General features: G+C 62.1%; 4 protein-coding genes across 5 annotated transcripts in view; 3 read left to right on the forward strand and 1 right to left on the reverse strand.

The window, feature by feature from the left end:
• The window catches only part of EIF3I (eukaryotic translation initiation factor 3 subunit I), a 6537-nt gene extending 4532 nt beyond the window's left edge, over positions 1–2005 (forward strand). Inside the window, exons 7-11 of the mRNA XM_015649110.1 lie at positions 7–117; positions 413–502; positions 974–1047; positions 1242–1334; positions 1631–2005. Of these exons, the coding sequence (XP_015504596.1) occupies positions 7–117; positions 413–502; positions 974–1047; positions 1242–1334; positions 1631–1712 (450 nt within the window). The 3' untranslated portion in view covers positions 1713–2005. The remainder of the gene's footprint in view (positions 1–6; positions 118–412; positions 503–973; positions 1048–1241; positions 1335–1630) is intronic.
• Positions 2006–2662: 657 nt separating this feature from the next.
• On the reverse strand, positions 2663–7131 carry LOC107214068 (myotubularin-related protein 9-like). Of its 2 annotated transcripts, XM_033519560.1 has the most exons (12): positions 6902–7131; positions 6289–6481; positions 6045–6104; positions 5768–5876; positions 5079–5204; positions 4829–5002; positions 4132–4349; positions 3901–4056; positions 3668–3809; positions 3367–3587; positions 3114–3265; positions 2663–2995 (listed from the first exon to the last, which is right to left on the reverse strand). In XM_033519560.1, the coding sequence occupies exons 1-12, from the start codon at positions 6990–6992 to the stop codon at positions 2832–2834; spliced, it is 1806 nt and encodes a 601-aa protein (XP_033375451.1). In that variant the 5' UTR covers positions 6993–7131; the 3' UTR covers positions 2663–2831. The 2 variants fall into 2 exon arrangements, with proteins under 2 accessions (XP_033375451.1, XP_033375452.1); XM_033519561.1 differs by lacking the exon at positions 6045–6104.
• Positions 7132–7408: 277 nt separating this feature from the next.
• FAM167B (family with sequence similarity 167 member B) lies at positions 7409–9138 on the forward strand. Its single transcript, XM_015649130.2, has 2 exons — positions 7409–8350; positions 8655–9138. The coding sequence occupies exons 1-2, from the start codon at positions 8060–8062 to the stop codon at positions 8916–8918; spliced, it is 555 nt and encodes a 184-aa protein (XP_015504616.1). The 5' UTR covers positions 7409–8059; the 3' UTR covers positions 8919–9138.
• A 774-nt stretch (positions 9139–9912) lies between these two features.
• The window catches only part of LCK (LCK proto-oncogene, Src family tyrosine kinase), a 9361-nt gene continuing 6161 nt past the window's right edge, over positions 9913–13112 (forward strand). Inside the window, exon 1 of the mRNA XM_015649099.3 lies at positions 9913–10261. The gene's annotated coding sequence lies outside the window, so the exon portion shown is untranslated. The remainder of the gene's footprint in view (positions 10262–13112) is intronic.

The raw sequence follows: 13112 nt of genomic DNA on the forward strand, positions 1-13112 counted from the left end.
CTCCAGTCAGGGGAGCAGCTGTCCAACATCAAGGAACACACCAAGCAAATCAACGACATCCAGACCTCCCGGGACATGACCATGTTCATCACTGCTTCCAAGGATAACACAGCCAAGGTGAGCTTTTCCTGGAGATTTCCTGGCAGGATCTCTGCTCACAGGGTTGTTTTGCTCCTTGGGAACATTCAGTGAGAAAGGTGAGGTGCTAAATGAACAGCCAGGCATTGAAAATGGAATATTTTGGGATTTCAGTAGAACATTTTTGCAGTTTGCCACCTCTGGAAGGCAAAAAAATTTCCCTTTTTGGGGGGATTTTTTTGGGATTTGAACTTGGAGAGGGAACATCCATCCAGGTAAGGCCCAGCAGCTGGAGCTGTGTGAATTAATTGATGAACTTCTCCTTTTTTTGCAGCTCTTTGACTGCACATCCCTGGAGCACCTGAAGACATTCCGGACGGAGCGGCCGGTGAATTCTGCTGCCCTTTCCCCCATTTTTGACCACGTAAGGATGAGCTTCCTCAGGATGTCACTAATCCTGGGATTCCTGCCTTGGGAGTGCTGCCAGTCCAGCCAAACCAGGACTCTGCAATGAGCCTGGGGAATTTTGCTAGGTCTGGCACCAGGAACAAAATTTTTGTGTCCTCTGGTCAAACGTGTCAGGGAGGTGGGAATTCCTCTGAGGACTCTGGGAATTCCTCTGAGGACTCTGGAATTCCTCTGAGGACTCTGGAATTCCTCTGAGGATTGATGGATTTGTGGGATTAGTTGGAAGTGCTGGAGGTTGTCCCCACCCTTGGAGCTGTCCAGGGAACCTCTGGACCTGGCCCTCACTGCTCTAAACTGGTTTTGAGGTGGGGATCAATGTTGGGTTTGATCTTGGCGGTCTTTTCCAACCTCAGTGATCCCAGGATTCCCGAAATTCCAGCAGGAAGCACTGAAGGCTTGTGATTTCCCTGCTTTCTCTTCCCTGCAGGTGGTGCTGGGTGGAGGGCAGGAAGCCATGGATGTGACCACGACCTCCACCAGGATTGGCAAATTCGAGGCCAGGTTGGTCCTTTCCCTTCTCAGGGCCAAATCCTCCCCAGAGCACTCCTGCCATTCCCAAGGATTGTATTTCCCTCTCTTCCTTTCTTTTGGCAAGTTGGCAGTGCTGGAGATGCCCTTGAGTTTTGTTTTCTTTTAGGATTTCCATGGTTTTGTCCCTTCTGGGCTTGTGACAATTGAAATCTTCCTCCTGCCAGGTTCTTCCACTTGGCTTTTGAGGAGGAGTTTGGCAGAGTCAAGGGGCACTTTGGGCCCATCAACAGCGTCGCCTTCCACCCTGATGGGAAGAGGTGAGAGGCTCCCTGGGGATCCTGCAGTGTCCCCAGTCCACCCAATCCCACTTTTTAATTGGGGTATGACCAGACTGACAGGATTTCTGTGGTGGGAATGGAACCAGCACCCGAATTCTCCCATTTGGAGGGCTTCACTCACACCCTGCCCCACACTTTGGCCACATCACTGATCTTATTTTCCCCTTTGTGATTCCTGTATCAGTTTCAGGAGGGGGTGATGAGGCCAGACTTCCCATTCTTTGCTCCCAGCAGCATTCCTGACTTTCCCTGACTTTCCCCTTTCCTCCCTGCAGCTACAGCAGCGGGGGTGAGGATGGCTACGTCCGCATCCATTACTTCGATCCCCAGTACTTCGAGTTTGAGTTTGAAGCCTGAAGGAGAATTTCCCTCTCCTCTCCTCTTCTTTTCCCTTCTCCAAGCCCTTTCCCAGTCCATGGGCTCCACCAGGGCTGTTGGAAAGGCCTGGAGTTGTTCTTGGCAGTGGTTTTGGGGGCTGGGGGAAGTTGGGGAGTGGGAACTTGAGCAGCTCCGAAGGGCAGGAATGGCTTTTACTGGAAGAAGAGTGAAGGGAACTGGGTTGGCTGCCTGCCTGCTGGGCATATTTATAAATCAGGGGAAGGGAAAAAACCCAGGAAATAAATAAAAATCTTTTCTAAACACAAGGAAAAGCACCTCTGTGGCGGTTTTTTTTAGTTATTTTTTTTTCCTATCTGGAGCAAGGTTAACCCAAGGACTTTGTTTTCCCAGCTCTGCTGTCAGTGCTTTGTTCCACACCCATGGAGCAGCACTGCTCCTTCCAGGACCTCTGCCCATCCATGAACTCCTTCCCAGAGAGGCTCCACAGCCTCAGGCCCAGCCCTGAAGTGTGAAAAGGCTGGAAGTGCAGCAGCCAGGAATTGTTTTCCAGCTGCCACGCACGCGCCCGGCCCCGCTGCTTTGTTTATCTGCTGACCCCGAGCCAGCTTTCATCATGGAACAGTTATTTCCTGCCCTAGGAGCTCCTGCTGCAGATCCTCACCCACCCACCCTCTTGTCTCTCCACAGGGTGGGATTTTTCTTTCCTCTTTCCTTCCTCAAAACTGGGCCCAAGGGCAGAATTCCCAGGCTGGCTCCCGGCTCGGAGCCGCTGGCACGACACTGAGGCTGCAGCCTTTGCAGTTTTGTGGGAGGGTGTTGGTTTAGTGTGTCCTGTTGGGGTTTTTTGTGTCATCTCCTGGGATTTTTGTGTGATCTCCTGCCCTTTGGCTCCAGAGCCATCTGCAGGCACTGCTGACATCCCAGTGGGAAGGAGCAGCTTCCCTATGGAAGAGTGGGACACAGGCAAGGGCTGGGAGAGAGATTTACTGCAATGAGCTGGGGCTGGGCAGCTAAAGGCTGGGAAAGGGGGTCTGTCCCCTCTGCCAGAGCTGTCCATGGGGTCTGTGTCCAGCACAGCCCTTCCCATGGGAAGATCCACCTTATCCCAAATCCCATGGGGACCCAGCTGGCCACGCTTCACCTCCCGTTCTGTGTCCCTGCAGTGGGGTCAGGGAAGGTCAGGCTCAGCCTTTTCCCTGCGCTCTCCTTGGTGGAGGAGTTGTTTCCCTCCACCAACCTCCGGATCTCCGCCCAGGCCTCATCCAGGTGCTGGGAAGGACGGATCCAACGAAGGAATAAACCTGGGAGAAAAGGGGCTGGGTGTTATTTCAGCCCTGTCAGAGGGGGAAAGGCAGAGCAGCGTCCCCTGAGCCAGCCCAGCTGGGAGCTGAGGGTGGATTTTGGGGGGATCCCGCTCACCCTGCCAGAGCTGGATGCTCTGGGGCTCCACAGAGGGCCAGATCACCAGGGAGTTGTGTGAGTAGAGAGGGTTCAGGTACTTCTGCCTCTCCTCGGGCTGGTTCAGCCAGGCCCAGAGCGAGTGTGTGCTTTCCTTCACCTTACAGAGGCTCCTGGGGGGGACAGGCAGGACACATTTCAGTCCCCAGCAGGGTTTGGTGTCACCTGAGCCGTGCCCAGGAGGGGTTTGGCCCTGGCTGTGCCCCACACCGACCTCTCCTTCTCGTTGTTGCACAGGAAGGTGCCGTAGGAGGAGGCGTAGGCGTTGTCAAAGAGGGTGAGGAGCAGCTGCTCCCCAAATTCCAGGGAGAAGGGGAACTGGCGGCTCAGCTGCCACACGCAGTCGAGGAAGAGGAGGAAAAGCGGAGCCTCCTGCTTCCCTCGGCCGTGGGAGGAGGCGGAGCGGGCACAGCGCAGCTGGAAGGGGTGCCCGGCCTGCGGGACCCCCACGGGGATACGGGGTGAGGGCACCCAGCCAGGCTGGGATCCCCACCCTCCTCAAAACCGCCTCTCACCTGGATCCATTCCCGCTCCAGCAGCCCCTGGAACCCCTCCAGGCTGCGGCAGGACGGGTCCAGGATGAGCTGGGCCAGCGCCGTCACCAGCAGCGTCGTGTCTGTCCCCTCGGCCCCGTGCACCAGCACCTTGCAGCCCTCCCTGCCACGGCGATTCCGGGCTCAATCCGCGTTTTGGGCCACGCTGGGGGCTCGGGAAAGGGGAAAGGTGGGCGAGGTGCAGCCCCCCTTACCTGTCCAGGCACTGAGCAGCCAGGCAGGCCGTGCTCAGGGCGGCCTTGACGTGGCCGAGCCAGCGGCTGCTCTCCAGCCGGCCCAGCCAGCGGTCCATGCCCTGCTCAGCGCACGCCTCCACCAGCCTGATGAAGCTCTCCTGCAGCGGGCGGCCTCTGCGAGAGGGGACGGAGGTGTGGGGGGCTCGCTGGGGCTGTCCCCACCTCACACCTTCAGCACCCAGCCCTCACCTCTCCAGGGCTCGGTGGAGCCTCCTCCACTGCGGGTACGAGGATTTGGGCTCGGTGCCGCCGCCGCTCATCCGGGCCTGCTTGGCCGCCTGTGCCGAGCGCGTGTCGATGATGAAACCTCGCTCGCCCTCATCCAGGATTGTCCCCAAGAGCTTCTCGTCCTCACGGCACCGCCGGCGGTTGGGCCCGGTCAGGGGCTGGCTGCTGCGGAGCAGGGCCTGGAGGAGACGGTGGGAGCAGCTGGGAATGTCCAGCCTGGAGAGAGGAGGCTCCAGGGTGACCTTAGAGAGCCTCACGGAGGCTGAAGGGGCTCCAGGAGAGCTGGAGAGAGACTTGGGATGAGAGAGATGGAAGGACAGGACACAGGGAATGGCTTCCCACTGCCAGAGGGCAGGGATGGATGGGATATTGGGAAGGAATTCTTCCCTGTGAGGGTGGGGAGGGGCTGGAATGGAATTCCCAGAGAAGCTGTGGCTGCCCCTGGATCCGTGGCAGTGCCCAAGAGCAGACTGGACTGGGCTTGGAACAACCCGGGACAGTGGCAGTGCCAGGAGTGGAATGGGATGATCTCCAAGATCCCTTCCAAGCCAGTTCTGGGATTCCACGGAGAAGAAATCCCTCCTAGGGCACAGGGGCAGCGGCACGGGGGGCTCCCAGCCCCCTTCCCCCGCGGTTCTGAGGGCCGGGCCGGACTCACGGTGCCGTTTTTGGGGTGGAAGTAGCTGAGCACGGGGAAGCGCCCGCCCTGCCGGAACGCCGCTGCCTTGGCCACGGTGTCATCGCCCACGGCCGCCGGCACCATCACGGCGGGAGGGTACGAGGGGCAGGCGCTGAAGTCCCGGTTCACGGTGCTCAGCCGCCACTGGCTCGTCTGGGGGACAGGCGACATCAGCGGCCAGCCCGGCCCGGCGCGGGGAAGGCAGCGGGTCCCTCCCGGCCGGGCTCACCTGCGAGGAGACCTGCTGGAAGTATCGCTCGAGGGGGGACTGGTGCCAGCCCTGCTGGAGCCGCAGGCCCGGGGGGCGATAGAAGAACGGGTACATCATCATCACCGAGTCCACCGAGGAGAGCGCCTGCGGCGGGGACACGGCCGGAGCTGCTCAGGGACACCGCAGCGGAGCGCTGGCGATGTCCCTGCGTGCCATCCCCGAGTGCAAGCCCCGTGTGCCAGCCCCAAGTGCCATCCCCGTGTGCCATCCCCGTGTGCCAGCCCCGTGTGCCAGCCCCGTGTGCCATCCCCATGTGCCTGCCCCGAGTGCCAGCCCCATGTCCCAGCCCTGTGTGACATCCCTGAGTGCCCAGCCCCGTGTCCCCAGCCCCGTGTCCCAGCCCCGTGTGCCAGCCCCAAGTGCCCAGCCCTGTGTCCCATCCCCGTGTGACGTCCCCGTGTCCCATCCCCGTGTCCCATCCCCGGTGTCCCCATCCCTGTGTCCCCAGCCCCGTGTCCCCAGCCCCGTGTGCCATCCCCGTGTCCCCAGCCCCGTGTCCCATCCCCGTGTCCCAGCCCCGTGTCCCATCCCCGTGTGCCAGCCCCGTGTTCCTGCCCCGCCGGAGTTGCGTGTTTACCCAGCTGATGCCAGGCCCAGAGCAAACACCGCAGCGCTTTCCAACCCTTTTCTCGCCGGCCGGGGCTCACCTCGATGGAGCTGGCGATGTTCAGACACTGCTCCATGCCCGGGATCTCCAGCTGCAGCACCTTCAGGTCCTTGCAGCGCAGCGTGATGGTGCCGGAGGAGCCGGAGACCCTGCGGGAGGGGGGTCAGGGCTGGGGGACACACGGGGACGCACACACAGCACCGAGCTGCCCTCTCCCACCGCGGCTGTGCCGGACTCGAGCCTCTCGTGTGCCGCCGCAGCCGGGATGGGCCACGGCGGGTGGGTGGCAGAGGCAAGAGAGCCAAAAAAATCCAAACCTGGTGTCCCGCAGGGAGCCGCCGGTCCGGGGGGGCTGGTACCAGCCTAAATTGTGCACTCTGAGGAGGAGAGGAGGGCAATGCCCGCTGCTGCCGAGCGCGGGCCGGGAGGAAGAGGAAGGCCGGGGCTGGGCGGGGCAGCGCGGTGCCCCTGGGGTGCCCACCGGGACAGGGAGCGGGGGAATCCTCCGGCTCGGGAAGGGGTGACACGGCTGGCGGGGACAACCCTTGGGGACAGCCCCACCTTTTCTCCACGGCGTCCACGTTGCGGATGAGCAGCCAGAGCTCCAGGTCGCCGCGGGGGCTGGAGGAGAGCAGCAGGTGGTGGCTGGTGATGCACAGGGTGCCCCTGACCGCCGGCAGCCCCGGTCGCGACAGCAGCACGTTCTCCACTGTCGCCGTCTTGATCAGCTCCGAGAACTCCATGGGCGCTGCCTCTGCCCGGCGCAGGGGAGGGAGAGGGAGAAAGGGGAAATCCTGCAGCTCTCGGCCCGCCTGGAAACCCCTTCCCTGCGCGTCACGCGGCGCCCTGCGGGCTGTCCCCCCCTCCCCGTGTTGACATTGTCACCTCCAGCACGCGGGAGCGCGACATTCTCTCCACCAGCCGGGAAACTGAGGCACGGGGGGGCTGAGCTGGCTGGAGGGGATTTTTTTGGGGGGGGAATGGGATTGCAGGGAGCGGCTCCCGGTCCTTCCCTGCTGCCTTGGGGCTGTACCCCGCTACCTGCCCCGACACGAGCCGGCTGCTCTGCTGTCCCCAAAGCCACACCAGGGGCTGGGGACGGCGCAGGAGGAGGAGGAGGAGGAGGAGGATGGGAGGGTGGCGGTGCTCCTGCCCCTGCCACCTCTCTGCTTACCTGCTCGGGCTGGGTGCCAGGTGGGGACCGCGGGGGACAAGCGGGGTGCAAACAGGGGACCTCCGAGAGCCGGCGGGAACCTGCTGGCCATAAGGAGAGGACTTTTGGGGTACCAGCAGGGGACCTTGGGGCACAAGGAAGAGTCTCAGGGTGCAAGGAAGGGACTGGGGGGGCACTGGGAGTCCGGGGGTGCAAGGAGGGGACCCCGGGGTGGCAGCGGAGGAGTCGGGGGTGCGAGGGCGGGGATCGGGGGGTGCGGGAGGGGGAGTTCGGGGACCTCGGGGTGGAAGCGGGGAGGCGGCGGCGATGTCCCCGCACAGCCCGGCCCGGCTGGCGGATGTCGGGTTTAAGGTGGCCCGGTCCGAGGGGACGCGGCCATGCCCGGGGCTGGGGCTGGGGGTGGGAGGGTCACTGAGTGCGGCGTGACAGCGGGGGGACACGGGGGGACCGTGGGAGGGGACACGAGAGGGGACAGCGGGAGCCGGGAGCAGCGCAGGGGGAGCACACGGAGAATTTGGGGGCTACTCTGGGAGAGCTGGGGGGGACAGGAATGGGCACCCACGGGGCAGGTGAGAGCCGGGGGACGCGGCTGAGACCCCTGAGCCTCCTCCGCTGCCTCCGGGCCCCGCCGGGCAAGGAGGAGGTGGCACAGGACAGATCCAGACGCGGTTCCACCTTAAGGTCCCGTCCGGGTGCGGGACCCCGGCTGCCCCCGGTGGGCATCCCCAGTTTCTTTTTCCTTCCTTGGGCTTTTTCGGACCCCCCCCAAGGGGCCGGGGAGCGGCTGAGCCCGGGGATAAATCATTCCCGCTCCTCCGTGCCCAGTGAAGGCTCCGTCCGGGAACGAGGAGTTTCCTCCCGGGCGGAGACAATGATGTTAAAAAAGAAAAGGAAAAAAAAAAAAAACCAAAACCAAAACAAAAAAAAAACCCAAACACAACAAGCCAAAAAAACTCCTTTGCACTCCTCTGGATAAGGAAATTCCTGCCCATCGGACTTGTCCTCGAGGGGTGGATAAATAGCCGGGAGCCAGCTGCAGCTGGGGCAGGGAGTGGGTGGGTGGTCGTGCTCAGGGTGGGGGCTTCATTCCCCCGGGGGGAGGTGTTGAGGGAGCAGAGATCTTCGGGGCGTTTGGGGGGGGCTCTGTTTTGTCCCACCATGGCCTTCAGCCAGCTGAAATTCAAGGAATTGGGCGAGGAGGAGCCCACCTGGGAGGAGGAGAACCTGGACAGCGTGAAGGCGCTGACAGCCAAGCTGAAGCTGCAGACCCGCAGACCCTCGTACCTGGAGTGGGAAGCTCGGGTGAGGGGGCAGCGCTGGGGGGCTCGGACCCCCGGGGGCACCCGGGGGACAGAGCAGAGCCCCGGACAGCTCAAGGAGCAGCAGGATGGTGGCGTTTGTGGCTTTGCCACCATGGAGGCGGCTCTGGAGTGGCTCAGGATGGAGCTGGTGAGTAGGACGGGAACCAGGACCGGGATGGGGTCACCGTGCCCGAGCTGACCGGGCACGCCAAGGTCAGGGCTCTCCTCTGTCCTCTTTGCTGGTTGTGCACGGGTTTTTCCAAGATTTTTCGTGGCTCCGCGGTGCCCCAGCCCTGCCCCTGACCCCGCACAGCAGCGGCGGGGGTGGTGGCCTTGTCACCCCCTCCTGCCGCTCTGGGGGTGGCACAGACGGCACAAGCCGAGCTGTCCCCGCGCTGTGACCGTGCCCTGGCAGCCGATCCCGCTCCATCCCCGTTCCCTCCTGCCCCCAGAGGGAGATGCAGGCTCTGGACCAGCGGCTGGCGCAGCAGCTGATGCGGCTGCGGGCGCGGCTGCACCGGCTGAAGGTGGAGCAGGCCTGCCACCAGCACAAGGAGATGCTGGACGACGCCACCTTCGGCCTCGAGGGCTGCGAGGAAGACTCGGATCTGCTCTGCACCATCCCCCCCAAGGCCGCCTTCCTGCTCTCCACCCCGCTCAAGCACATCGGCGTCACCCGCATGAACATCAACTCCCGGCGCTTCTCCCTCTGCTGAGCCGCCCCCGGAGCCTGCGGGGGAGCCTCGAGGGAGTTTTGGGGTTCAAAGATCCCTCCCCAAATCTCTCAGCACTCGGGGCGATGGGGCACGGGAATGTCACCATCCCCAGGGGACACCGGGCATTTTGGGGCCTGGCCCTGAGGACGGTGGGGTCAAGCCCGGTTGGAAATGTGGGGAGTGGCTCTTTGAGGAGGAATAAAAGGAGGTGAGGGTGCGAGCTGATGGTTTTTCCTTCCAGAAAAACCAGTTCCAGATGTGGCTCCTGGCCTTTTTTTGGGAGGGTGACAGCTCCAGGTGCCACTGGGGGATGTGGCTTTGACAGAAGCCTGTGCACAAGCAGTGCCAGGGAAGCTGTGGGGTGAGCCAGGGATCATTTTGGGGGCTGTTTCTCCTTCCCAGGACACGAGGAGAGCCCGAATGTGCCCCTCAAGCTGCCACAACCTCCCCCTCCCGACACCTCTGGGCTTCCTGCCTGTGCCTGTGGCTTCTCACTCAATCAAAAAAGCCAAGACGATGCTGCTGGGGCTGCTCTGAGCTCTCCAAAGCAGCGCTGGCAGGGGCACGACGTGTCCCCTGTGTCCCTTCAGCTCCAGCCCTTGTCCCCCCGGCGGTGCCAGCCGTGCAGGATGTGTCCCACAGGGGACCTTGGGGCACAGGGAGGGGGCTGAGGGTGCACGGAGGGTCCCCGGGGTGCCAGCGGGGATTTGGGGGTGCGAGAGGGAGAGCTCGGCACGGAGCAGGGCACTCTCAGCTCAGGGGACCCAGGGGGGCTGGCAGCAGGTGACAACGCCCTGCCCATCTGAGGGTCTCAGCATCCCCTCGCCATGGGGGGAGCCGGGGATGGCAGGAAGCCATCAGGGTTTGTCACTCGCTCTTGCGGTCGGGAGCGAGCTGCGAACGGGCTCCTCTTGAGTTTGCTCATGAGGCAGGAAACCGGGGCAAGGCGGGGAGAGCAGCAGCGGGCGGCGGCGGAGCCGGGCTCGGGGGGCTCCTCTGTGCACCCCAAAAGGTCCCATCCGGGCTCGGGGGGCTCCTCTCCGCACCCCACAGGATCCCACCCGGGTTCGGGGGGCTCCTCTGTGCACCCCACAGGGATCCACCTGAACTCGGGGGGCTCCTCTCCGCACCCCAAAAGGTCCCACCCGGACTCGGGGGGCTCCTCTCCGCACCCCAAAAGGTCCCACCCGGACTCGGGGGGCTCCTCTGTGAACCCCAAAAGGTCTCACCCGGACTCGGGGGGCTCCTCTGTGCACCCCACGGCTCCTGGGGGATGGCGAGGACGTGACCCCAGCGGGACATGGGACTCTGAGAGCGGCCGGTGCTCACCTCGCTGCCAACAGGTGAGAGCTGGGGGAAGAGGTCTGCGGGTCCAGCTGGGATTTTGGGGAGCAGCTGGGGGGCTGGGGGGTGAGCTGAGCTCTCCCAGTGCCCCTCGCAGGGGTGGAAATGCGGGTTCGGGCTCGTTCTTGGCGGGTTGAGAGCCCGGGTGGGGATGGGGGAGAGCCAGGCTGGGCTCTTCATCCCTCTGGGGCCTCCCAGGTGGGGGAAAGGCTCTGTCCCAATGTCCCCTCCCTGCCTGGGGGTCCTGCCAGGGGTGCCAGCTTTTCCCAGCCCCCATTTCCAGCACAACGCAGCAGTTTTGGCCCCAGGGCTGTGGCAGCAGCTCGGTGCCGGTCCCTCAGGGTTGCTGCCCCTGTCTCTTATACACATCTACAACGCAGCAGTTTTGGCCCCAGGGCTGTGGCAGCAGCTCGGTGCCGGTCCCTCAGGGTTGCTGCCCAGTTTGGGGGGTTCAGGAGCTCAGAAATTCCCATTTTTGGTGCTGGATCAGTGCAAACACCTGCCTGCTGCAGTGGCAGCCTTGGGGACACGGTCCTGGTGTCCCTGCCAGGCTGTGGCCATCCACAGGGCTCACAGCTGGCTCACAGCTGGCTCAAGGACACACAGGTGACCCTGGCAGAGCACCAGGCGCGGGGCCAGCCCAGATTTCATTTCAGATTTGATTTTCCTCACACCTGCCCACACTGGTGACAAACCAACAGGACCTGGTCAGGGCCACGTGGGCGGAAGGGACAGCACAGGACAGGGGGGTCCAAACCCAGAGGGAGGAAAAAACAACCCAACAGGGAGAGGGGGACACACCTGGCCAGGACAGCCGTGCACACCTTAACACGCTCACACTGCACACCCCTCCCTGCCAGGCCCCTTTGCACAAAGAAATTCGGTTGCACAGATGCAGCCACCAAAAAAATAAAACCTGACTTCAAACACCCCTTTTTTTTTCTCCCTCCTGCGTGGCCCTGGCGCAGGTGGAACGGCTGCTGCTGGTGGAAATTACGCTGTGGCTTGGGGCTGAAAGAAAAAAAAGACACAATAGCAGCACCTCCCTCTCACCCCGGGAGGAAAAAACACCTCCCGGCACTGCTCGCCTCTGCTGGAGGTGTTTGAGGAGCTCCTCCATGGGGTCAGGGATGGATTTGGGATTTCTCAGCTGTCCCTTTGCTCTGGCCAATGAATGTGGACACATAAAAGCTTGGCTTGAGCTGGGTCCTGCTCAGAAAGGCCCTGAAAATGTTGATGAATAATTTTGGATTTTTTGCTCTCCTGCCTACCAGCTGAAAGGTCTTGGTGGTGCTGGTAGTTACAAGGAAAGAGACAGCAAAAGAAAATCTGTGTTTGAATGCTGTCACCCTTCCTGCAGTGTAGCCAAACCCCTTTCTGGGTGCCAAAAGGTGTCCCCAGATGGGTGTCACCAGGAGCTGAAGGCACCAGAGTGAGTTTTGAGTCCCCACAGCAGCGTTGCAGGGCATGGGGACCTCACTCCTGAGCGTCCTCCTGGCCAAAATCACCCATCACCTGCTCCTCTGGCCACTGTGGGGACAGTCCTGGTGTCCCTGCCACCTCTGCACCTGAGGGAGGTGGCTCCTGGTCTAGAGAATCAAACCTGGAAGAGCAGGCTGGTGGGCTTGGACTGGCACTGGGAGCTGGCAGCACCCTGGAGACCCCAAATCCTCCCTGGGGACTCCAAACTCTCCTTGGAGATCCCAAACCCTCCCTGGGGACCTCAAACCCTCCCTGGAGACTGCAAACCCTCCCTGGGGACCTCAAACCCTCCCTGGAGACCGCAAACCCTCCCTGGAGACCCCAAACCCTCCCTGGGGACCCCAAACCCTCCTTGGAGACCCCAAATCCTCCCTGGGGACCCCAAATCCTCCCTGGGGACCCCAAACCCTCCCTTAAGATGCCCTGCAAGGCTCAAACGAAGCCCCCGCTGCTGTGTCCCCTTGGCACGGTAGGAAAAGCTGGATTTTGGAGCATGCTGGTGAAAACCCAGGCTCCCAGACAGGAAAACAAGGAAAAAAAACCAACACCAGCATCCCAGGAAAGCATCTCCCAGCCCAGCTGGGCTTTGGGTGCCGGAGCTTGGCCTGGCTGCCACGTCAGAGGCACAGTGAGGTTTGGCAGTGGGGGTGACACACCTGGGCTGCCTCGCGGTGACAGAACCCCCCCGAGCCCTGAGGAAACCACACCTGGGCCCCTAAAGAGCCGCTGGAGCTGAGCCTGGGGAGGAGGGAGATGAATTCCGGCCCCGTGGGCACGGGGGATTCTGCGGAAGAGCTTTTTCCGCAGCCCACGCGCCGCTCCCGGGTTTGTGCCACGCTCAGCGTTCTCAGGAGAGACAGAGGTGACAGAGCTCTGCCCTCCGTGGTGACAGGGACACCAGTGTGACCCTGGCTCGGTTTTGGGGGCCCTGGGTGTTGCAGGGATGGGGGTTTAGGAACATCCCTGATGCAGCAGAATGGGGGCTGAACGTGGGGAGAGGATGGGAATTTGTAGGGAGAGGAATTTGGAAGTGCCCACATCCAGCTGTGAGCCCAGGAGCTGCTTTTAGGATCGGGGAGTGCTTGCCCAGCCAAAAGCTCATTAAAGCTGAGCTGCAGGAGTTTATTAATTGCTGAAGGGATATTAATGATGAGGTTGTTATCTGCAGGGAGAGCAGAGGGTTCAGCCCCAGAGCTGCACAGTGGGAGGAGCTGGCATCGCGCAAAGCGCCGGGGAAACAGGAGCCTCAGGCTGGGGACTAATTGCCTTCAGTGGTTTTAATTAATGAAGGCAGGATAAATGAGGAGAAAATGACAGCTGGTGACAGAGTCAGGGAATGTCCCCAGTTCAGCTGAGGAGCTGGGATGG

This window comes from Parus major, chromosome 23, assembly GCF_001522545.3.
Source record: "Parus major isolate Abel chromosome 23, Parus_major1.1, whole genome shotgun sequence".
In the NCBI taxonomy this organism is placed as follows: domain Eukaryota; kingdom Metazoa; phylum Chordata; class Aves; order Passeriformes; family Paridae; genus Parus; species Parus major.

Bases quoted from the DNA above. Each gene is read 5' to 3' on its own strand.
- LOC107214068 (XM_033519560.1), bottom strand. From the start codon at position 6,992: ATGGCCAGCAGGTTCCCGCCGGCTCTCGGAGGTCCCCTGTTTGCACCC. The intron at 5,205-5,767 runs GTGAGCCCCGGC...TCCCCGCCGCAG, and splicing joins ACATCGCCAGCTCCATCGAG to GCGCTCTCCTCGGTGGACTC. The intron at 5,003-5,078 runs GTGAGCCCGGCC...CCTGTCCCCCAG, and splicing joins TCCAGCAGGTCTCCTCGCAG to ACGAGCCAGTGGCGGCTGAG.
- FAM167B (XM_015649130.2), top strand. From the start codon at position 8,060: ATGGCCTTCAGCCAGCTGAAATTCAAGGAATTGGGCGAGGAGGAGCCC. The intron at 8,351-8,654 runs GTGAGTAGGACG...TCCTGCCCCCAG, and splicing joins AGTGGCTCAGGATGGAGCTG to AGGGAGATGCAGGCTCTGGA.